General features: G+C 49.5%; 1 protein-coding gene across 1 annotated transcript; it reads left to right on the top strand.

The window, feature by feature from the left end:
• The first annotated feature begins 4,686 nt into the window (after positions 1-4,686).
• Positions 4,687-23,508, top strand: POMGNT2 (protein O-linked mannose N-acetylglucosaminyltransferase 2 (beta 1,4-)). Its single transcript, XM_061195264.1, has 2 exons — positions 4,687-4,934; positions 21,578-23,508. The coding sequence occupies exon 2, from the start codon at positions 21,683-21,685 to the stop codon at positions 23,423-23,425; it is 1,743 nt and encodes a 580-aa protein (XP_061051247.1). The 5' UTR covers positions 4,687-4,934; positions 21,578-21,682; the 3' UTR covers positions 23,426-23,508.
• The last annotated feature ends 1,066 nt before the right edge of the window (positions 23,509-24,574 follow it).

Below are 24,574 nucleotides of genomic sequence, written 5' to 3'. Positions count from 1 at the left end.
TATTCGTACCCTTGCATGGTCCCTTTCCACATGAATCAGTGTCAACCTATGTGACCAATAGAATACACAGACGGGACATGGTATGAGGCCTCTGAGGCTAGGTCACAAAAGGTATTCTTCTGCCTTGGTCTCGTCTCAGCTTCTGCCTTGGTCTCTTAAATCACTTGCTCTGGGGAAGCAAACTGCCTGGCCACGGGGACACTCAAGAGGCCGTATAGACAGGTCCACATGGAGAAGAACAAACTTTCCAGCCACGTGAACCAGCCCCCTTGGAAGCAGATCCTCCCGTCTCTGTCAGCTTTCAGTTGACTGCAGTCTCAGCCAACATCTGATTGCCACTTTATGAGAGACCCTGAACCAGAACCAATGAGCCAAGTCATTTCCAGATTCTGGCCCCAAAGAAACTGTGAGGTATAATAAATGATTATTGTTGCTTTAAGCCAGTACATTTTGGGATTTGTTATGCAGTGTTAGACAAGTGTAATACAAGGATATTATTTATCTAATGTTACATAACCATATTCCAAAACATAGCGGCTTGAAAATCACAAAAATCATGTATTATTGTAATTTCCGTGGGTCAAAAATTTAAACACGACAGCAGGAACAGCTTACCTCTGCTCTGTGATGTCTGGGGTATCAGCTGAGGTAGCTTGAAGGCTGGAGGGTGGAATCACCTTAGGGCTCATTCACTCACATGTCTGACAATTGCTACTGCTTGTCAGCTGAAGGCCTACTTGGGGCCGTTGCCTGGTACACCCATTGTTATGGAATGAATTGTGCCCCCCCCAAAATTCATATGTTGTAGTCCTAACCTCCAGTACCTCAGAATGTGACTGTATTTAGAGATAGGGACTTTAAGAGGTAATTAAGCTCAAACGAGGCCATTTAGAGTGGGCTCTAATCCAATCTGATGGACTTGTGTCCTAATAAGGAGAGGAGGAGACACCAAGGATGCTTGTGCACAGAGTAAAGGCCATGGGAGAACACAGAGAGAGGGTGGCCACTGGCAAGCCAAGGAGAGATGCCTCAGGAGAGAAACCAAACCTGCCATCACCTTGGTCTTGGACTTCTAGCCTCCAGGAATGTGAGAAAATAAATTTCTTTTGTTTAAGCCACCCAGTCTGTGGCAGCCCTAGCAAACAAATGTGCCCATGCATGTCCTTTCCATGTGGCCTGAGCTTCCTCATGACATGGCAGCTATGTTCCAAAGGCTACCAGAGAGACAGAGACAGAGACAGAGGTGTAGATGCTATGTCTTTTTTAAGACCTAGTTTCAGAAATCACATAGTATCGCTTCTGACATATTTTATTTATTAGCAGTGAGTCATTATATTATACCACTAAATGAATCACTAAGTTATTCAAGGGAAAAATAATTCAACTTCATCTTTTGAAGGAAGGAGAGTAAAATCATTTGCAGATCTATTTAAAATCATTACCATCATCGTCATGTTCATCACATAGACTTTAAGATGCTGTCAGGTAAGCCAGGTAGAAATACGCCCCAAGCAACTTGATCAGAAGTGTGGATCTGGAACTCAGGACTAGAGATGTGGATTTGGGAGTCATCCACATATAGAAATAGAAAAGGAATGTGACCCCAGAGGAAGGTAGAGGACTCAGTCATGAGGAATGCCAAACCCAGCTTGGTGCTGCATAAATACTTGATTTATTGAAAGTATTGGTTAAGACTTCAAAAAGACAGCTACTCAGCCCACCTTGGGTATTTACTACAAATGAAAGTACTTGTTTTTTCCCAGTCTATTAAAGCTTCCTACCAGCAAGTAAAGCACTACCTAATGCTCCACAACCAGAATAGTTTTTAAAACATGATTGGCTCGTAAAATGAAACATCATCCTGGTCTGCAAACTGGGTCCTAGGGGACCCACAGGCTATGTCCAAAGCAGAAGACTCTGCTTTGTCCAGAACTCGATCACTTCCCACCTTTGGTAATGGGCTGCTTTCTTGGGCTACTTGGTGCCTCTTTCCATCGGCTGACCATTACTGGCTTTCTTGTAGAGCAGGGTGGCGGGCGAGGGAGCAAAGCATCACTTGCAATACCGCGTGAACCATCCCCACCTCCGCCCCCCGCCCCCCACCCCCCATCCTGTCCGTGGAAAAATTGTCTTCCGCGAAACCGGTCCCTGGTGCCAAAAAGGTTGGGGACAGCTGTTGTAGAGAACCGTGAACTCAACCTAGGAGCTTTGTTAAAACTAAATACGACTTAAATTTAAACCTTAAAATTAAAATACATGTTCATTGCGGGGGTGGGGGAGAAATATATATATATAGGTAATGAACAAGATGAAAATAAAAATCATCTATAATCTCACTACACAGGGTATGTGCTGACATCCTTCTGGACTCTTTTGCACAAATATACTCTTTTTAAGGAGGGGTCACTTTGAATGTTTTGGTGCTTTTTAAAAATTAAATATGATATAATATGAAATATCTTCCAAGTGTTAAGTGAATATTATTTTGCAACATTCTTTTAATGATTTCTCACATGGTCCATGATGTTATTTAATCAATCCTGTATGGCTAAGGACCTAAGTAATGTCCATGGTTTTTTTTGTTTGTTTGTTTCTTTTTAAAAACTTTTAATTTTGAAATAATTATAGATTCATAAGAATTGCAAAGATAGTAGAGGTTCCATGGAACCTTTCATCCAGTTTCCCCCAATGGTTACATTTTACATAATTATAGTACAGTATCCAAACCAGGTGTTTGACATTGGTATAAAGTTGTGTATGGTTCTGTGTCATTTTATCACATGTGTAGATTTGTGTAACCACCACCACAGTCAAGCACCTCAAAGATCTCCCTCCTGCTACCCTTATATAGTCACACTCACCACTTCCCCCCACCCCATCCCTAACTCCTGACAACCACTAATCTGTTCTCCATCTCTACAGTTTTATCATTTCAAGAATGTCATATAAATGGAATCATATATATGTAACCTTTTGCAATTGACATCTTTTCACTCAACATAATGCCTTTGATATCCATCCAAGTTGTTGCCTGTATCAATTGTCCATTCCTTTGTAGTACTGAATAGTATTTTATGGTATGGATCCACTACGGCTTGTTTAACCATTCATCTGTTGAGGGACATTTTGTTTGTTTCCAGTTTTGGGGTATTACAAATAACGCAGCTGTGAACAATTGGTACAGGTTTTTGTGTGAGTTTTCATTTCTCCAGGATAAATGCCCAGGAGTGTGATTGATGAGTCATATGGTAAGCGCATGTTTATTTTTTTTAAGAAACTACCAAACTATTTCCACCAGCAATGTATGAGAGACAGAGTTCTCTGCATACTCACCAGCATTTGATATTGACATTATTTTTTAATTTAGCTGTTCTCATCATGGTATTAATTCGCATTTCCCTAAGGGCTAGTGATGTTGAACATCTTTTCATTTTTCATGTATTTATTTGCCATATATATATATATATATATTCAGTAAAATGCCTATTCATGTCTTTTGCTAATTTTTATATTTATGGTCCAGGATAGAGTTTATTTTAATATATATACTGTGAGTGTTTGAAAAAATGTGTATTCTTTTGTTGTTTAATGGAGTGTTATGTAATGTCAATTAGATCCTGTTAGTTTTTGGTGTTGTTGAGCTTTTCTGTATCCGTGCTGACTATTTGCTTAGTTGTTCTATCAGTTGTTGAGAGAAGGATGTTGAAGTCTCCAACTGTACTTACAGGTTTGTCTAGTTCTACTTTTAGTTACATCAGTATTTGATTCATTTATTTTTGAGGCTCTATTGTCAGGTACATTCACATTTAGGATTATTATGTCTTGTTGGTGAATTGACCCTTTTGTCATTACATAATATCCCTTCTTATCCCTGATGATTTTCCTTGCTCTTGATTCTACTTTGAAATTAATATAGCCACTCCAGCCTTATAACTTATTATCATTATAAACAGCACTGGTCAGCCTTTGCACTCATCCACATTTATTAGAATTTCTTGGTTAGAGGTCTGCATGTTTTTAAAGGCTTTTGACTGTATTGTCAAATTGCCCTGCATAAATTTACGAACTTTTACTGCCTCACCACTTGGGCATTATCATTTAAAATAATTATAAATGAAATACAGGGTTTTCCCAATTCGAGAGACAGAAGTGTTATCTCATAGATCAGTGGAGGTGCAGGTAATCATAGTTGGTGCACATCTAAATGAATAAAATTTTCATCTATACTAGCAAAAAGTCAAGAGGTCTAAAATTCATAAACGAAGAAGTAGGGATATATATATATCGACAGTCGGCAGTAAATGCCAGATGCAGCAGCCCTAAGACTTGGGAATGTTGCCCTTAAGGAGCAGGTCGGTCCTGGTGGGATAGAGTGGGGCTGGGGGATTGGAGCAGAGGAATGGTGCTTTTGTATGTAAGTCCCCCGTAGTATTATATATCTTTTAAAAGCATGTGAACGTATTAATTACTTTGATTTGATAAATGACATCTGCTTTTTGGTTTAACTTGCATTTAAGTTTATTATGAGGCCTCCCATAATTGTATAAACTTTACACCAAGCAAAACCGCCTCTCGAGGAGCAAACTACAACTCCCAGGATTCCGCGGGTTGAAGGAGCGGGCTGTCACCGGACGCAAACTGCAATTCCCAGAATTCCGCGAGCCAAGGAGGTGGGTCTGGCCTCGGGCTCAGGAGGCTGAACCCGAGAGCCTGCGCACGTGCGCAAGTGACGCGCGGGCTCGCCAGCTGGGCAGGCGCACGGAGTCCACCTGCGAGCCCCGCGGTGGCTGACCAGACGGCGCGGCGGAGCCTGCACCCCCTGCTTGGACCTCCACGGCTCAGAGCGGGCGGCGGGGGCGGGTTCGGCCAAAGCCAGCTCCTCGGAGGGCCGGCCTGGAAGCTTCAGCCTCGCGGAGCCCGGCTGCGGGGTGCAGGTGAGATGCGCGCCCTCGCGGCGGGCTAGGGTTCCGCCACCCGGCTGGGTTTGGAATTGAGGAAGCGGCCCCCTGACCTCCCCCGGGAGGGAACGACAGGAACGCTGGGGTGGAGAGGAGCCGAGGGGAATTTGCAGATCGGAGGAGTGACGTGTGATGGGGCTGAAGGAGGTGCGGGAGGTAGGCGAGGGTGAGGGGAGGTGGACCCTCGGGGTCCAGGTGCCGCGGGCCCTGGCGTGTCAGCTGAAGCCCTCAGCTCGGGACTGGCACTGGCAGCGGGTGCCCACGCCCTTTTGCTGGGGAGATGGTGCGCATGAGGCGCGGGTGCAGGGGAGCCAGGCAAGGTGCACGGAGGGGGCCTGGGCCTCCTGAGCTCCCTTTGAAGGCAGTACCTGGGCAGCCCACAACTGATCCCTGGGCTCCTTGGGGCTCCGTAGGGTGCCTACTGTGTGTGTAGTGATGAGAGCCTGCCACGGCCTGCTTGACAGTGCTGGGGTAGCCTCTGAAGGAGGGACCCGATGGACTCCCGGCCTTATCATGTGTGTAGGAACCCGTTTCCTGGTCACTGATGGGAATCCTCTGCTAAGGTCTAGGGTCCTCAGGCCAGAGTCCTGCACCTGGTGGTGGGCGGATAGGGTTGGCTTACTTTATGCCAACCAAGCCTCAGAACCTACTTTTGGGGGAAGGGAGAAGGGAATGGAATTGGTTATGGGGTGAACTTGATAGGACTTGGTGGCTAAGAGCACAGACAGAACAGGGTTCATTCACCAAATGTTTACTGTTACATGTGCTGGGCATTCAAATCCTGGCCCTCATTTACTAACTGTGTGCCCTCGAGCAAGTCACTTATCCTTTCTGAGCCTCTGTTTCTTTTATGGGGATAAAAGTACCTTCATCACAGGGTTGCTGTGAGGATTAAATGAAATCATGCTGCACAAATCCGAAGCCCAGTGTCTGGTGTACAGTGAATGTGCAGCAAATGTTAGCACTTGTGGTTGCTAACAACAGAAGATGTTAGAGGTGAGATTGGAACCCAGGTCCGTCTCCCTGGAACTAGCTGCTCCCTCTGACTCTCGTGTATCTTGGAGATCTTCAGCTCATCCTTTCACGTTACAAATGAGAATTCTGAGTCCCACTGGGTGGCAGAGCCAGGAAAGAGCACAGGTCCCCTCTTCCCTGGGGATGGACAGCACATCAGTTCCTGAGTCTTGGGCCCCCGGGCGGGGTGGGGTTGGTGGCGAGGAGCAGCAGAGTGGAGATCCTCAGCAAAGGGGAGGATGGGGTTCTGGTGACGGTGAGTGTGGCCCCCCACACTGTGGCATGTGAGCATTCTGGTGGCCTTGATGTGGCAGGTGTCAGAGTGTCTTTCAGACTGACCTTCTGGTTGGCAAGTTCTTGCCTCTGAGCCTTGCTTTAGAAAATATTTAGCAATAAACACAGGCTTCTAGTGAATATTGAGCTAACCAGAAAATTAAATTACCAAATGCTCCAGTCCCCAAGGGTCCTCGTTACTCTCAGTTGGTTGTCAGTGGATACTCTCCCCCAGGACCTGCTTATCACCTGATAGGTTTTTTAATTGGGTAAGATCATGAACACGAAAGGCAGAGACCACAAATGTCATCGTAGGCTTTGAAGTCAAACTTGGGTTCGAAGCCCAGCCTCACCACTTAATAGCTGTGCATCATTGGACAATTCACTTAACGATTCTGAGCATACTTCCTCAAACGTGGACTGAAATTGGTAACACCTGTTTTAGATTTGTAAGAGGGAACAAATGAGATAATTCATGTCAAGCACTTAGTATTGTTCCCGGCCTAGAGTAAGGGCCAGTGAATGGGAGTTATAGCATTATTATGATTAATAATAATTGTATAAAAATAATTGTCAGGCACTGTGCTTTGCCTGGGTTGTCTCTTTGAATTCACAGAACCACCCCGTGAAGTAGGTATAATTGTGTCTTTTTTCAGACCAGGAAATGGAGGCTTGCAGGGGTTAAGAATTGGTCCAGGCAGACACAGGACAAATACTACATGATATCACTTAAAGGATAAATTTAAAATAGACTCATGGAAGCAGAGTGTGGAATGGTGGTTGCCACAGATAGGGGTGGCGGGGGGAATGGGAAGGTATTAGTCAAAAGGTGTAAAGTTTCAGATAGACAAGATGACCAAGTCCTAGAGATCTACTGTACAGCACAGAGCCTATGTTAACAATACTGTATTATATACTTCAAATTTTGCTGTGAGGTTAGAGCTTATGTTAAGTGTTCTTATCACAAAAAAATAATAAATAAGAGGGCAGAGGAAACTTTCTGAGGTGATGGATAGGTTATGGCATAAATTATGGTGATGGTTTCATGGGTATATACTTATCTCCACACTTATCCTGTCATATACATTAATCATGTACACCTGTTTATGTGTCAAAAAAATAAAAAGAGAGAAGAATTGGTCTACAGTTACACAGCTGCTAAGTGTCAGGACCAGAGCTCATATCCTGGAATCTCAGCTCCGGAACTGGTGCCATTTAATTCCCTTCCTCTGCTGCCTGGGGTCTTCACAGTTCTCAAAGTCCACCTGTGACCTGGGGCGGCCTCCAGTGTTACAGCAGGGGGTCTTGGACCGCTTGGAGAAGAGGCAGGATCCTGCAGCCTGGCTGAGTGTGCTTCCTCTCCATGTCTAAGGTTAGCTGAGGCTGGAGGGTGAAGCCTTAGGAAGAGGCAGCCAAAACGAGCCCTGTGGCCCCCAGAGGCTCTCATCACTGGACCACAGGGCTGGGGAAGGGCGTAAGCTGGGTGAGACCCGGAAGCCTGGTTTTGAGGAGAAATGATCTTGTCTAGGGGCTGGGAAAAGTCCTGGAGCCACGTACTTCTTCTGGGCCCGATGTCTGCTTTGGGGAGGGGGTTCGCCTGCGAGCTGTGGGTGTGAGGAGAGCCAGCACCCTCCTCTTTTCATCTCGGCTGCCTGTGAGAGTTCCCACTGCCTCTCAAGACCTTTTATAAAATAAAGAGTTGGAGCAAATAATTTCTAAGGGCTCTTTTAGCTATAAAAAGCCGTGGTGGTAATTCTAAATTGGTGGATTAACCCTGTCAGCACAGCACCGGGGCAGGTGGGATAATTGTCACCCCACTGTGCTCTCCAGACCTTCCTTGGGGTGAGAGAATGGCCACAGCTCCCTGAGCCACCTGCCAGCGCCGGGAATCTCTCTGCCTGGCCGGGTGGGGAGTAGTTACACAAGAGAAGCCTTGGTTGCTAAGTTACAGTTGAGGGCCTGTGGGTCTGCATTTCCAGAGCATCCACACCTGCTCTGCCCTTGAGTGATAAAAGCTCGTTGCTCTGAGGTCTACCCTGCTTCTCCATCACCAACTGTACCTCTGAGTCTGAAGCACTGTGGACCCTGGAGTCAGACACAGGTTTGAATTCTGGTGCTCCTGCTTGAGCTGCAGGACCTAGAGGAAAGTTCTTAACCCCACGAAGCTTTAGTTTTTCATATTAAAAGAAAACGGAGACAATACGAGTACCTGCATTGGAGGGCTTTTGTGAGGCTTAAGTGAAAAGGGTCAGAGAAAGGGATTAGAACAGTGCGTGGCACATAGTAGGTGCTTGGTAAAGTAAGATGGTGGTAGCATTAACGTCCACCCCCTGCCCAGAGGCCAGCATCCTCTTTTCCTGACCTGTTTAGAAGAGCTATCGATCCTTCCATGTTGTCTGGCTTCCCTGGGTACATACTCAGGGCCCAGGGTCTATCAGGGAATCACACCTTTCACTCTGCCAGTGGTGATGACCATCGGTATAGTCTTAATGCTAAGAGTTGTCTCCTTTCTCCACTTTCAAAAGCTTAACAGAGGGCCCCTTCCTGGCTGGGCAGTGGGTACTCAGCCCTGGGCCAGGCTTCAGGGAGGGGTTGGGGACCTGGTCTGCTGTACTGTCACTATTACTGTTGTCCCCAGTACAGACCCTTGGGTCAGGTTGATTTAGACACACCCAGTGACAAGATACATCTCAGGGTCCTTCAGTAGTGGGGGGGTTTGTGACAGGAATCATGGCACATCCTGGGGGGCTTCAGGAGTTACCACCATTATGCTGGGTCCCAGAGCTTCCAAGAGGGATGTACAGTGGCCACTGTAAGGGGCCAGAGAAGCAGTCCAGCCTTGCTCTGTTCAGGAGTTCATTTCTCAGGAGACCTACCTTCTGTCTGCGGGCCTGCGGGTGTGGACATCTGATACAAGCGCCACCGCTGGATCTGACCTCTTCAGGGTCTCCCACCAGTGGCTGCTGTAGACCCAGGCTCCACTCGCATCCATTTAGCTGTGGCCTAGAGACCTGGGCTGGTTTTTTGCCACTTCAGCATTATAAGTGATACAGCTTGTGTGGGAAGGTGTCGGTTGGGGAACCTTTTCTCAGAAGGGGCTTAGAGTATGGCAGCCTTCTTAGTGTGCCCCAGAACATAGGCTTATGCATTGTCTTAGCAGAGGCTGGGAACAGGATTTACTAGCCTTTATTGAAGGCGAGGGTTGTCCTTGGTTGTTTACCCTGGGTTGGACAGAAATGCCCTGCTGGGTATTTAGAAGCAGGGAATTGCAGAATTGTGGAGTGTTAGAAAAACCTCAGAGGAGTTCTTCTTAAAATTGAGTGCACACTAGAATCACCTGGAAGCTTTTTTAAAAAACACAGGTTCCTGAATCACCCTTCAGAGATTCTGGTTCAGCAGGTCTGGAGGGGGCCCCAGATTCTGCATTTCTCATATCCCAGGTGATGCTGATACTGCTTTGGGGGACCCCATGTCCAGCCCCCGCCAACCTCACAGGTTGACCTCGGTTTACTGGACCACTGCCCAGCAGGGGACAGGCTCACTGCCTTACAAAGTAGCCGATCCCTCAACGTTAGAACAGCTCTAACCCTTAGAGAAGCCTCTTCCTGCCTCCCACGCTGGAGTCCCCTCCCTGTGACGCCCCCTGCAGGCCTTACTTTAGTGCCCTGGAGCGGCCCACACTGCCGTGCTAGGTGCAGAGTGGCAGCCAGCTGCTGGGAATTACAGGTACCTGAAGTCTGCCCTTCAGCCTGGGGCCTGGGTTGCACATGTCACCGTCATGCACATGTGTCCGCTCTGTTAGAGAGGGGTGCAGCCCCCCCTCTGGAGCAGCCTCACTCTTGCTGCACAGCCCCTCAGGTGTTTGAAGAATGCCCAGGGTCCAGGGGCTTCTCTTCCACAAGGAAGGGGCCCTACTCCTTTGAGCATCCTACACAGGATGGGGTTTCTGGATCCTTCCTGATCCTGGCTGCCCCACTGGACGTATCCCAGAAGGACTCACATGGAATAGTCTCATATTAACAATTAAGCACGTAGACTCTGATTCCTGACAGAGGTCATATCCTCAGTCTAATCATGAGGAAACACCAGACAAGCCCAAATTGAGGGACATACTAGAAAATATCTGACTCTGTTAAAAATTGTCAAGGTCATAAAAGGGAAGGAAAGACTCAGAAGCTGCCCAAAATGGGGGAGACGAGAGACATGCTACCTGGTCGCCAGGCTTCATCCTGGTTTGGATTCTGCACCACAGAATAGAGACCACAGATTCATAACAGTATCATATCAATATTAATTTCCCGATTTTGTGTGATATGAGAGAATGTTCTCATTCTTAGGAAATAGATGCTGAAGTGTTAGGGGTTAAAGGGGCAAGACATCTTCAGCTTATTTTTTTAATTTTTTATTTTTTTGGCTGCGTTGTGTCTTTGTTGCTGCGTGCAGGCTTTTCTCTAGTTGTGGCGAGCGGGGGCTACTCTTCGTTGCCGTGTGCGGGCTTCTCATCGCGGTGGCTCCTCTTTTTTTTTTTTTTTAATAAATTTATTTATTTTATTTTTTTGGCTGCGTTGGGTCTTTGTTGCTGCACGTGGGCTTTTCTCTGGTTGCGGTGAGCAGGGGCTACTCTTCGTTGTGGTGTGCAGGCTTCTCATTGTGGTGGCTCCTCTTGCTGGGAGCACGGGCTCTAGGCGCGTGGGCTTCCATAGCTGTGGCTCGCGGGCTCTAGAGCGCAGGCTCAGTAGTTGTGGTGCACGGGCTTAGTTGCTCCGCGGCATGTGGGATCTTCTTGGACGAGGGCTCGAACCCGTGTCTCCTGCATTGGCAGGCGGATTCTCAACCACTGCGCCACCAGGGAAGTCCCTCCGGCTTATTTTTAAACAGTTCAGAAAAAGAGAAAGAGAGAATGGTAAAACGAATGTGTCAAATTAGCAGTTGTTGGATCTGGGTAAGGATGTAGGAGAGCTCTTTGTATTACACCTACAACTTTTTGTAAGTCTGGGATTATTTCCAGATAAAAGGAAAACAGATAACAGAGATGACAGACCCTGTAGCCACCCTGACTGCGTTAGAGTCTCAGTGCTGCTTCCTGGGTGACCTTGGGCAGGTTTCTAACCTCTTTGCCCTTTGGTTCTACCATCTGTAACATGACGATCATCATGTAAATTGGAGAACCTGGCACCTAGTGATTGGCCAGTGGATGTTGGCTCTGATATGATGATGAAGGAGGTGGTGAAGTTGGTGGTGGTGATGGTGGTGATGAAAGGGAGGAGTTGAGGGTGACACCTTGGTGATGAGGCCAAAGGAAAACCCACACCGAGGCCTGTCACCTCTCTCCACTCACTAATGCTGGGCTCCAGGCTCCCTGGGTTTTTGGCAGGGACTGCTGTGACCTGGACACTGCACGGCTTCCCCCAGCAGAGGGCTTCGCCAGTGGTCACCTGAGCCCAAGGGGCTCCACTGATGAAACACAGGTCTCCTGGCAGCTTCACGCCCTGCCTTCTCCTGGCACTGGCCACACTTGCTCTGCAGCCTGAGTGCCCCACTGTCTTATAAAGACAGTGCCCTTTCAGCTGTGCATGACTTCGGGCCTGGCCATCACTGCCCTGGGATGGGAGAGGAGCCTCTGCCTTGGTGGCCCCATGACTTTCTTGGTGGGCAGATGTGAGAACTGGGCACAGTGATGTCTGCTGTGGCTGGAGGTTTGTAGCAGTCATTGTCAGCAGGGATGTGTGGACACCTAACAGGGATACTCATCTTAGCCCCCAGACCACCAAAACACCTCCAAAACCTTGCTCAGAACTCCCTCACCCTTCAGGTAGCTTCCGTGGGTGGCCTCACGGAAGCTACTAGTAATTCAGTAAGCACCAGTAATTCAGGCTGCATTTGGGATAAAAGCGGTTTTTTTCAATAAATGACAATGGTGCCTCACAGCACCATTTCCTGTCAGGCACACTTCTTCGTTCTTCTTTGTGAATGTTTTATGCCTCTTGTAGTGAGTGGCCTTCTGACCCTCTTGATGAATTCAGTCTTCTCACATTGGACCTGAGGGCCCAGATGGATCTGTGTACACATTGGGGACTGTGCATTTCCTGTAAGAATTGTTTTTATTTGAATTTGCAGTTTCAGTAGAAAACCTGATGCAGGCGTGTTCTGTGTCACCTGGGTGAGCCTCACAGCCGAGACTCACACGATTCTGTTCTCTGTTGCGTCCCTGTTTGTGACCACATTGGTGTGTAGTAGTGCTTTTCTGTTTTGCCAGAAAGGGCCAACACAGGCAGCTCTAACTTGCAAGTGACCCATGGGTGCCAAGCAAAAGCCAGGTGGTGACGCAGCAGGCTGTGCGAGCGAGGGTTTCCGCGTTGGTGGTAGTCTGGGCTCACCTCCGTCTGTTCAGCTGTGCCCCCTGTGCTGAGCGCCGTGGAGCCCTGGCTGTCCTCAGCAAAGCCTGCCACCGCGTATCATACCAGAGTCACACAGACTGGAACCCTCTTGCTCCTCTGCCACCCCCCTCAAGGAGTTCCATCCTCTTTAACTGATAAGGAAGTAGAGTCACTATCTTTAGCTTGACCCAGGATTAATGTCTGCAGCTTTGCCTTGCTTTGCCCGTTATACTAAAGCAAGGAGTTACTATCCATGTTAAATTAAGTTTTTAGTCTAAGCATGTGAACTCTTAACTGAATGTTAAATATGCCTGGTCAATTAAATGTTAGGTTTTACAAGGAGTAGTCAGAGGCTGCCAACATTTTGCCAAAGGGTAAATGCTTTTGGCAGAAAACCTGATGTCTTGTCAGTGTTTCTTCAGGTTTGTCAATAGCATTGGATGGAGATCTAACTTTGGAGCCCATAGAAGCATGATGTTAGGAGTACCAGTTCTACACACTGCTTCTGGTAACAATAAATAGGAGGGGGAGGGGGCAGGGGGAGAGATCATTCTGAGGGTGTTTGAGTTATTGGAACTTGTTTGCTTTTAACATGTGAGACACATCAGTGCAGGACAGAAAGGTTCCATAATTCAGCACTAGTAATTCAGGCTGCATTTGGGATAAAAGCAGTTTTTTTCAATAAATGACAAAATAAGAATTCTATGATTTTCAGTCGGGAGTATGAACAACCCTTAAAAGTAAGATTGTTATACTATTAGTGTAAAACCTTCTGCAGGCGCTGTTGCCACCCCACATCTTGCCATGGGCGCTGCTGGTCTTCTGAGCCTGGGTCTGGCAGGTGCTGGCAGTCCCAGGTCCCCCCATCCCCACAGCCCTGCTCCTGGGGGAGTGGCCGGTGAACAGCGGCTGGTCCTGGCAGTTGGGAACCCAGTGTAGCTGGCCAGGCCAGCAGGAGAGGGCTTCACTTTAGACCAGAGCTTACATCCTTGGTCCCATTGTACCAGCAACAATAAGGCCAGCAGCCCCAGCCCTTGGGCCTACCTGTCATCTTTACTCAAGTTGAATAGTTGCCAGAAATTACAGATTAGGACATTTCACATTTTAAATGGATTTCTGGCTTCTCTGGAAAAGCCAGAAGGGTAGTGTTACAGCCTGAATTGTGTCCTTGCAAATTCATGGTGGAAGTCCTAAACCCCAATGTGACTATATTTAGAGAAAGGACCTTTAAGGAGGTAATTAAAGTTAAATGAGGTCATAAGGGTGGGGCCCTAATCCAATAGGACTGGTGTCCTAATAACAAGAAGAAGAGAGACTAGAGATCTCTTTCCCTCCAGCGCACACAAAGAGATCATGTGAGCACACAGTGAGAAGGTGGCCGTCTGCAAGCCATGGAGAGAGGCCTCAGGAGAAACCAAACCTGTCGACACCTTGATCTGGGAATTCTAGCCTCCACTACTGTGAGAAAATAAATTTCTCTTGCTTAAGTCACCCAGTCTGTAGTACTTGGTTATGGCAGCCGGAGCAGACTAATAATAGTAGGTACCACCGGGCCACTTTCCTGCCAGGCCCTCATCAGCTTGAACTTTAACCTGGGCATTTGGTCTCCGGGTCACATTGCTCGCTCCTGGCTTCACTTACCCCATTGGCTCTTGGCCTTAGTAAGCATGTGAGTCTGTACCCCCCGCTCTAGGCCTAGAATTCCTGAGGCTTGTACTCCTTATCAGATGCCAGGGCCCTTGTGAATGGCTTTTCTGTGCCTGTGTCTGGAGCCAGGCAGGGCCCCCCAGGAGTGGAGCCTGCACCCAGTGCTGGATGAGCAGCCTCGGATGGGAGCCTCCACAGTGGTGGCTCCTCCTACTGCCCGGCTCTTACTGTGTCTGCAGGTGTGGCAGCATCATCAGCACCTTCCTCCAGTGCTTCCTGGAGTACATGGGATCCTGGAAAGGAGGATTTGCCGTCTGTGGGAATCTGATAGTAGGTATCTGGTCTAGGAGCTGAGTAAAGCAGTTTTTGGGGGGTGAATTGGCAGTATCCTCTATCTGCCTCAGTTTCTAGAGGGCTGTTTTAAGCGTGTTTTTAATCCCTTATTTCTTTTTTCCCCTTTCTTTTGAAAAATATTCTTTTTTTGTTTTTTGTTTTTAGCTTGAACCCATTCTTCTATTTATTGACTTGTCAGCAAAATTAAAGAAACAATAGCTAGATAAACATCTTATATCTACCAAACTTAAGTAGAGTACATTTCTGATGAAAATAGTCTAACACTAAAAATATACCATTGAAAAACATTCTTGCTCTATCATTCTTTGTCCTGGCTGAGCCAGTAAGCTCTTTGTGCCCCATATCCATTGGGTCCTAAATGTGGAGCCCGAGGTAGAGGAAGCAGAGAATGACAAACGTGGTGACATTTGAGTCCCTGGGACCTCTTTGCCCTGAATGCAGAGAAGATGAGGTCCCAGGGGTGCCTGGGCTGTTAGCGTAGACAGTGCTTACGCGCTCCGTGTTCAAATCCTGACGCCGTTCCATGCAAGCCGAGGGCCTTGGGACACATTACTTAGCTTCTCCTCGCCTCTGTGTCCTGATCTGTGAGATGGGGAAAATGTTACTGGTGCTTTGCTAGCCGCTTAGATGTTGGTTTTCCGATTAAATGAGGAAATGCACAAATAGTTTTTAAGTACCCTGCCAGCATAAAATGTTGAGGGTGGCAGGGGTTCTGCATGTTAATTTTGTACTGGAAACCGGCTGCTCAGACCAGGCAGAAGCGTCTTCTAAATTTATGGGGCCATCTTCACAGAGAAAGGAAACAAGTCATTAGGAAGACGGAGCAAAGCTGGGAGATTGTGAGGGTGCTTCCCAAAGCAGTTGGGGGTTCAACCCTTTTGGGAATTGGTCTGAGGCTATACAGTTTGGTACCTGTTTTTCGTTCACTGTTAATTTTAGGAGCCCTAATGGAAATATAATTATGACAGCTGATGTGCTTTGAGGCCTGTTTAGATACTCTACATGCTTTAGCTCACTTATTCTTACCACACCCCGAGGAGGTTATTCTTCCCATTGTACAGATGAGGCCATTGAGACTTAAGGTGGTGGACGGACGTGCCAAGATCATAAAGCCAGCTCACATGTAGTCTGAAGGAAGGTGAGCGTGAGCAAGAGCCTGGGAAGAATTCTTGACCACCACCATGAGGAAGGAGGCTTGAAACCTCCTCTGCCGTCTTGTGTGTGTCCTGACACCTGCACTCGCCCAGACTGCATGCACTTCCGTGGTGTGGGAAAGCTGCCAGGGTTCCCAGCTTCCGAAGCAGACTCTTCTCTCACCCACCTGACGATGCTCTTCCTCTAGGGAGCCTTTTGGGTGAGCCCAGTGGGAAACAGATTTTTAAGCAAAGGCCAAATGAGTGTCTAATCAGGAGGACCCAGGAAGTGATCAGAAGGGGGGTTGGGCTGGTCCCACTGGACAAGGAAAGCTTGTCGCCTGTACTGAGGGCCTCTCTGACATGCGTGGGGCAGGAGGAGCGCGTCTAGCAGTGGGGGCCCGGCCTCACCCCCAGCAGTGAAGATGCTTCCTCCGTTAGCGCTCCCGAGAACGTGTTCCCTGCCTCTGTGACAGCTGCGCCACATCAGGTGTTCACAGCAGCCTCTTGTCTCCTCTGCCACAGGGAGAACCTTGGGGACGGGGGTGTCTTTTTTTTTAATGTTTGTATCTCTTGCTCATACCCTACTCTAACTTAGGCTGATGCAGAGCCTCACTCCCGTTTCCTGCATGTTCTCCTAAGTCTTTGGACTCAGGGTCATGAATAGATATAGATAGAAATGGATGGAGATACGGACGTATCTTCCTTTGGGTGAGTCAACAGGAAGTTCAGGCTGCCCTGCCCCGCACCCCGCCAGGGCTGCCCCCCGGGGGGGAGGAGCGCCGTGGCTGGCGTCCATCCTGCTTGGCTGCTGGCTGTGCCATAGTGGTAGTTATGTAAGGTCAGTGCCTTGCCTGCCCACCTCTAACCGAGCCTGTTGTCAAGAGAATGAAGGAGGGAATCTCAGGACCTATGTCATGGACGACTCAAGGGCACAGCTTTCCACCATGTGCCACAGAACCAGGCCTCAGGAGGGGTTGGGGATCTGTTCAGAGCTTGCCTCCTTGCTGGAAGACAGGTGCTCTGGGCACGTGCCCTTTGTAAATCTTGAGGCCTTGTTCTGTCTTAGCATGGCCGTCCTCCCCTGGTCTCCCTGCCACTTACCTCTCCTGGGAGAGGGTCCCCTGCTCCAGACCAGGCTTTGGGACAGAGTGGCTTGACAGGTAACTTGAGACCAGAGTGGTCTGCTCATAATAAGTGACAGGCCCCTCCCCTCCTGGGACCCCCAGGCCAGGGAGTAGGTGTGCCGAAGAGAACACCATCCAAGCTACTGATGCCGCAACTTAGAAGTCCAAGAGGGACTGTCTTTTCTATGTAACAAGTTTATTTCCAAAGAACACAGTTCTGTAGTCAGCCCTCGGCACCACAAGCAGAGAAGGTGTCTCCAGGGCCATTGAGTTGGCCCCTTTTATTTGCCTCCTTGCCCCTGGCCAGCGTTGCTCTTGATCTGCCTCCGTAACGAGACTCCACCGGGGAAGGCAGCAGGGACACCGCCCTCCTCTTCCAGCAGCCTGGTACCTGGTCCAGAGAAGTTGTATCTCCTCGGCCAGCAGACAGGACTTAGGAGAATCTTGGCTTCTTTGGAGCCAGGGGTCTGATTAATGTACTCTTTGTCTCCATCTGTTATCTTTTGGAAACATTTCTGAGGATTTTGCCTGATCCCTCTGTTCTCCAGGCATCTGCGGGCTGCTGCGGTGCAATTGGGGGTGGGGGGGTGGACAGACACAGAGGGGGGACCGTGGGGAACAGGCTGGAAGGACTTTATAATAAGCAGTGACTGCCTGAGTTCTTGTTGGCTTTCTCACTACCACACTTTGGCTATTTCACTGCAGGGGAGAGTACAAGGGCAGCTTTCCATCTGTCTCCACAGGGGCAAAATACAATAATATCTGTGTTAATTAACATTCCCCCAGAAGCAGATTCTGAGACAAGGATTCAAGTGCAAGTAGATTATTTGCACTTGATCGCAATACACATGAACAGGGCAGTGGGGAAAGGAGACAGGGTGGGGGAGAAGGCCAGTTCCCACTGCGGGCAACTGTGTAATCCACTTAATCCATTAGGAGCTCTGGGAGCCAGTGTAGAAGACGCCTCTGGGACATCTCACGTGGGGAGGATGGGATTGGGGGATTTACGTGACCGTTCCCATCAGATGTTGGCGTTCCCATCAGATGTTGGCGCAGGCCGCTTGGCCCGTAAGTGGTAAAGTTAGAAACCCAGGCAATCTGACCTCAGGGCCCCATGCTTTAACCACCATGCTTTATTTCTAGGGAAATGTTCTGTCCATCCCCAGCAAACCTTTTCTCCCATTTTCCCTTTTGGAAGGGTAACTGGAAAGCCTGAAGCGTCCATGAGAGGTCCACGTGGGCGAGTCTGTATGTGTCCTGCCTTCTGTCAGCGCCATTCCGTCAGGGCCTGGGGGTGGGTGGAGGACTTACCATCTGATTAGAAGCCGTTCTTCCCATTCCCCAGGCCCTAAGGCTGGTCTCTGCCTGGTTGCCTGTTGGCCCCACGAGGCTCCTACCCCCGTGTTTCCCTGGTTCCCATAAGCTTTGCCCCAAGGCCCCCAAGCTCAGTGACTTAACTGGGATTGGCTGCTGCACACACAGCCCCCCGGCCCTCCTGCCTGCCTGTGGCCCCTGCTCCACCTCCCCACCTGCTGCCAAGCCTGCCTTTCACCACGAGGACACCTGGGCGAGGGGCAGGTAGCAGAATGCTCACTAGAGAGGCAGTGAGTACCTGGGGGCCCAGATGCCTGCTCAGGTTGGAGGTGGGTCTTTCCTCATTTCCTGGGGGTCTTGCTTTCTGATGTTCCCCGGGTGTGTGTTTTAGCCTTAGCTGCTCTTGGACGCCGTTCTTGTCTACGGTCAGAGCAAAACATGCACCAGCTCATGCCGCACCCATCTGCCTCCCCTCCCTCCAGGGAAAGCTTTATTTTATTTTATTATTTTTTCTGAGCATTAATTTATTACTCATCCACTATCCAGTATTCTGTCATTTTGTAATAGTGATCTATTTGATTCTTTGTTTCCTTTTTAACTTTTTCTTATGCAAAATGTCAAACAAACTCAAAAGGGATCAAAAAAAGACCCCATCATCATCTTCAACTACCAATATCCTACTGTCTTCTTCCATCGCTCTCCATGCCTTTTTTGCTGGAGTATTTTAGAACAAACCACATACATGTTATTTTACCTATAAATACTTATGTCCTCTTGTTTCTTAAGTTATCTAATTTTTTAATAACTTTTTATTTTGAAATAATTTGAGACTTACATCAAAGTTACAAAAAACGCTTCACTCAGCTTCCCCTAATGTTAACATCTTACACGACCACAGTATAAGTATCAAAACCAGGAAATTAACACAGGCTTGATACTGTACCATGAACCTTATTCAGATTCTGCCATTGTCCTACTAATGTCCTTTTTCTGGCCCAGGAGTCCACATTGCATTTAGTTGTCTTGTCTCCTTACTCTCCTCCAATCTGGGACCTCCTCAGTCTTCCCTTGTCTTTTATGACTTTAACTCTTGAAGAGTCCTGGTCAGGTATTTTGTAGAATATCCTTCAATTTGGGTTTAATGCTTTCTTTATTAACTAATCTATAGACCATATTCAGAGCTAGAACTGGAGCTAGAACCAAGTTATCCCCATTTAGAAATATAGATTGATGTTATGTAGTTTGGGCAAGAAGGCTCCAGAAATGAGGTACCCTTCTCAGCACATCATATCAAGGGGTACACGATGTCAGTATGTTATTACTGGTGATGTTAATGTTGATTATTTGGTTCAGGGGATGTCTGCCAAGCTTCCCTGCTGTAAAATTTCTATTTTTACCTTTGTCATTAATATGTATCTCATAGGGAGATACTTGGAGACTATGCAAATTTCCTGTTTCTCATCATACTTTCACCCACTAATTTTAGCATCCATCAGTGGATCTTGCCTGAAACAGTTATTGCTGTGATGTTTGCCAAATGGTGATTTTCTTTTTCCATCATTGCTTCTACGTTTATTAACTGGAATTCTGTAAGGGAGATCTGTCTCTTCTCCCCTATTTGGGTACACCAGGTTTTCTCTCTCAAGCCGCCTTGGTACTGTCTGTACCACTGTGTTGGTAAGGATAGTTGGTTCCCGTGGCAGGACCGTAGGACACTGGTTGGAAATTGTCAACTATCAGTAATTTAACGTGGTTCAACCTTATAGCAAAGTAGTTCTTAGCTGGTGAGGCTGGGTGGAGAATTTCTAGATGGGGACACATATATTTGGAAAAGTATATGCAGTAATATTATTTTACATATTACAGATATAGATATAAAATACGAACTTCAGAAAGTAGAAGTTGATGAAATCCTGTTGTCTTGGGGAGCAGATATTGCAGAAGAGAGTCTTGTGTGTGAGAGATTCTTGGGGGAAGGGGATGCTGGACTTTACAGGTCAGTTTGAGGCATGTAAGAGTTTATCTGTATTATTAGTGGGTGCATGGGTTTGAAAAGACTGAGAAACGCTGACTGATGCTTAAACAGATTTCTCAGCTACAGGGTTTCTGGGCTTACAGAGACCCTGCCCTAGAGATGAACAGGGCTGACTGAAGGTGCAGTCAAAAGCCAGCTAAGAAGGCAGCTGCCCCTGCCTTATTCTCTCACCCCATGGCTGGTGTCAGGTGTTACCCGTGCTGTTCCTGTGAGGGCTGAGGGTGAGATTCTTTGATCATTTGAACAGTCCTGGGCCTCAGAGCAGGTATGATACCCTTCCTGGTGGTACGGAAAAAATGGGAGCATATGCCCACAGCTCAGCCAGGCCTCCCTGTAGGTGTGTGTATGTGGGGCAGGAAGTTTAACCCTTTGGAGGTTTTGCCTCAATATACAAAACCATTGTCAGTGGTGATATTCAGACACAGTTCTCTTAGTGGACCACTGAGGGGACAAGTTTCTACCCATCTTTTCATGGAGATCTAAAAACCAGCAGGCGTGATTTCCAAACAGGAGCTTTAAGCAAGAGCAGATGTTCCCTATCTCCCCCATGCATGTGTGCCACGTGTCCTGAGAAGGGGCATGCGGGGTCCTGGTGTGCAGCCTGGGAACTGCACTCACAGGCCTTCTGTCCCATCTGTGCCCATGGTAAGGTGAAGTCCTTACCTTGCAGTACCAGGAATGTCGGGCCCTTAATGGGGATTTTCCCTGAGGCCTCTTGTCACAGATACTTTTGCTGGTTATCTTTTGCTGCAGCAGTGCTTCATAACAAGCAGCCCCAGAATTTCAGTGACCTACAATAAGAAGCACTTATTCAGCTCACATGTCTCTGTGTTGCCTGGTCTTGGCTGGGTTTGACCGGTGGTTCTGATGATCTTGGCTGGACTCAATTACAAATCTGGGGGTCAGCTGAGCCAGACTGAGCATGGCTGGAGCAGCTGTGCTCCACACACAGATCTCTTCTCCTGGGACTAGGAAGTTAGGCTGAACACATTCTTCTCATGGCAACATCCTAAGTATAAAGAGGGCAAAGACAGTCACACAAGCACTTTTCAAGCCCCTGATATGTTCTGTCTGCTAACATCTCATTGGCCAAAGCAAGTTATGTGGCCAAGCCCAAAGTCCAGGTGCAAGGATGTATATTCCCCCATGGAAGCAGCAGGTGAGGGAGGGGAGTGAATATTTTTGAACAACGGTCTAGCCTACCATATCTTCAAATGTGCAGAACGATGCAAGGATCCAGTGCCGTAGCAGAGCCCAGCGCAATGCCTGGCACAGAGCGGGTGCTCGGGGTGACTCCAGACACACCGTGCAGACACCTTTTCCTTTTCCTTCTCTCCTCCCGCAGGCCTCTGCTGGTCCTCCGGGTGCCTGCAGGGATGGGTAAAGCCCGCCAGGCCCGAGGTGCTTCCCAGGGGCCGTCGTCTCACTAGGGCCTCGCCGCGGCGCTAGGATGCACCTGTCGGCGGTGCTCAACGCCCTCCTGGTGTCGGTGCTGGCAGCCGTGCTGTGGAAGCACGTGCGGCTGCGCGAGCATGCGGCCTCCCTGGAGGAGGAGCTGGCCCTCGGCAGCCGAGCCCCGGAGCCCGTCCCCGCGATGCGGATCGACTACGCGAAGGCCCTGCGGATCCTGACGGAGGGTGGCACGCACATGGTGTGCACCGGCCGCACGCACACCGACCGCCTCTGCCGCTTCAAGTGGCTCTGCTACTCCAGCGAGGCCGAGGAGTTCATCTTCTTCCACGGCAACGCCTCCGTGATGCTGCCCAGCCTGGGCTCCCGGCGCTTCCAGCCGGCCCTGCTCGACCTGTCCACCGTGGAGGACCACAACACCCAGTACTTCAACTTCGTGGAGCTGCCGGCCGCCGCCCTGCGCTTCATGCCCAAGCCGGTGTTCGTGCCTGACGTGGCCCTCATCGCCAACCGCTTCAACCCTGACAACCTCATGCACGTCTTCCACGACGACCTGCTGCCCCTCTTCTACACCCTGCGGCAGTTCCCCGGCCTGGCCCGCGAGGCCCGGCTCTTCTTCATGGAGGGCTGGGGCGAGGGCGCCCACTTTGACCTCTACAAGCTGCTCAGCCCCAAGCAGCCCCTCCTGCGGGCGCAGCTGAAGGCCCTGGGCCGGCTGCTGTGCTTCTCCCACGCCTTCGTGGGCCTCTCCAAGATCACCACCTGGTACCAGTATGGCTTCGTCCAGCCCCAGGGCCCGAAGGCCAACATCCTCGTCTCGGGCAACGAGATCCGGCAGTTTGCCAGGTTCCTGAGGGAACAGCTGAACGTGAGCCACGCAGGCAGCCCCCTGGGCGAGGAGTACCTCCTGGTCTTCAGCCGCACCCAGGACAGACTCATTCTGAATGAGGCAGAGCTGCTGCTGGCACTGGCCCAGGAGTTTCAGATGAAGACCCTGACGGTGTCCCTGGAGGACCACGCCTTTGCAGACGTGGTGCGGCTGGTCAGCAACGCCTCCATGCTGGTCAGCATGCACGGGGCCCAGCTGGTCACTGCCCTCTTCCTGCCCCGCGGGGCAGCCGTGGTGGAGCTCTTTCCCTACGCCGTCAACCCTGACCACTACACCCCCTATAAGACACTGGCCACGCTGCCCGGCATGGACCTCCAGTACGTAGCCTGGCGGAACACGTTGCCAGAGAACACGGTCACGCACCCAGAGCGGCCCTGGGACCAGGGGGGCATCACCCACCTAGACCGGGCCGAGCAGGCCCGGATCCTGCAAAGCCGGGAGGTCCCGCGGCACCTCTGTTGCCGGAACCCCGAGTGGCTCTTCCGAATCTACCAGGACACCAAGGTGGACATCCCGTCGCTCATCCAAACCATACGGCACGTGGTGAAGGGCCGGCCGGGGCCGAGGAAGCAGAAGTGGACGGTCAGTCTGTACCCCGGCAAGGTGCGGGAGGCGCGGTGCCAGGCGTCGGTGCAGGGCGCCTCCGAGGCCCACCTCACCGTCTCCTGGCAGATCCCGTGGAACCTCAAGTACCTGAAGGTGAGGGAGGTGAAGTACGAGGTGTGGCTCCAGGAGCAGGGGGAGAACACCTACGTGCCTTACATCCTGGCCCTGCAGAACCACACCTTCACCGAGAACATCAAGCCCTTCACTACCTACCTGGTGTGGGTCCGCTGCATCTTCAACAAGACCCTCCAGGGACCCTTTGCAGACGTGCTGGTGTGCAACACGTAGCGAGCGGTCCGGCCAGGCCTTGGGAGGGTGGCTACTCAGGCTTGGTGTCCCTGGGCCTGCCAGCTCCCAGGGGTGGCTTCTGGGAATTATTTATTTATTGAGCAGGCCTGTGCCTCGGGTCATCTTGTTGCATCGGAGGTGTGGGGTTCTCAGCGCGCCTCTTTGCACAGGTGTAATGGGGCCTCCCCACCCGTTTCTCTCATCCTGAGCATCCATACCCTGGAGAAGGTCCTTGGGGGAGGAGGAAGAGGAGAGTAAGAATCCCAAAGAACCTCTTTGGCTAAGTGATCATGCTGTTTCCTACAGCATCTTTCTGGTTGGTGTCGGGTTTCTGGAAACTGCTAGTAATCGTGGTCGTTTGGGTGGGTGGTACATCAGCTTCCATCATCATGAAATTCACCTGTAGCCCCATGAAGTGTGTGTTTGGAACATTCATTAAATGATTATAAACATCTCGGTCAAGTCTTTTATTGGATGGTGGGAAGGGGGGCTCGTAGTCAATACCTAGATGCCCTTTCATCCGGATTGTCAGCCAAGGAGATGTGGCAAAGGGGAAGGCATCGAGGCCTGGGAGGCAAGGCAGGCTGGCTGGATTTTATCCTGATGAGGGATGAGTATCCCATTTCCATCTGTGTGGGATGAAAGCCTGGAAGTAGGTGGGAGAGGGCTGTGGGGAGGAAGATCGGTGTCTGCCAGAGTCTGCTTAGGCTTCACTAGACATTCAGACACATGAGGCTATGGTACACACACCCGGCGTCGGATTCATTTAGAAGGATGTAAAACAGGATGCTCAGAAAGCCAGCACGGCTGCATCAAGTGACTTCTTCCACAGGAGGAGTCCTCACACCAGTCCAGGGGCCATTCTATTACCCTCTTCCCCAAGTGATTGCTCAAGGGTAAGGAGATGGCACCCCCATTGGTAGCTGTGGGGGCCACTTTGGCTTAGAAGCCCCATAGGAACCATTATCTTCTGAACAGCCCATAGTCAAGTAAGTTCCCAGGGTCCCGCAAGGAACCTCCCTGGTTATAGGAGTTATCGCACTCAGGGAAGCCTCGGCTCCGGTGTCCTACCAGATAGTTTAGTTCATTCAGGGTCGTTCCAGTCCAGATCAGAGGTCATATTTGAATACCACACCTGACATTGAACCT

Source organism: Eubalaena glacialis, chromosome 7 (genome assembly GCF_028564815.1).
Source record: "Eubalaena glacialis isolate mEubGla1 chromosome 7, mEubGla1.1.hap2.+ XY, whole genome shotgun sequence".
Taxonomy (NCBI): Eukaryota; Metazoa; Chordata; class Mammalia; order Artiodactyla; family Balaenidae; genus Eubalaena; species Eubalaena glacialis.
This window is presented reverse-complemented; position numbering and strand designations above follow the sequence as displayed.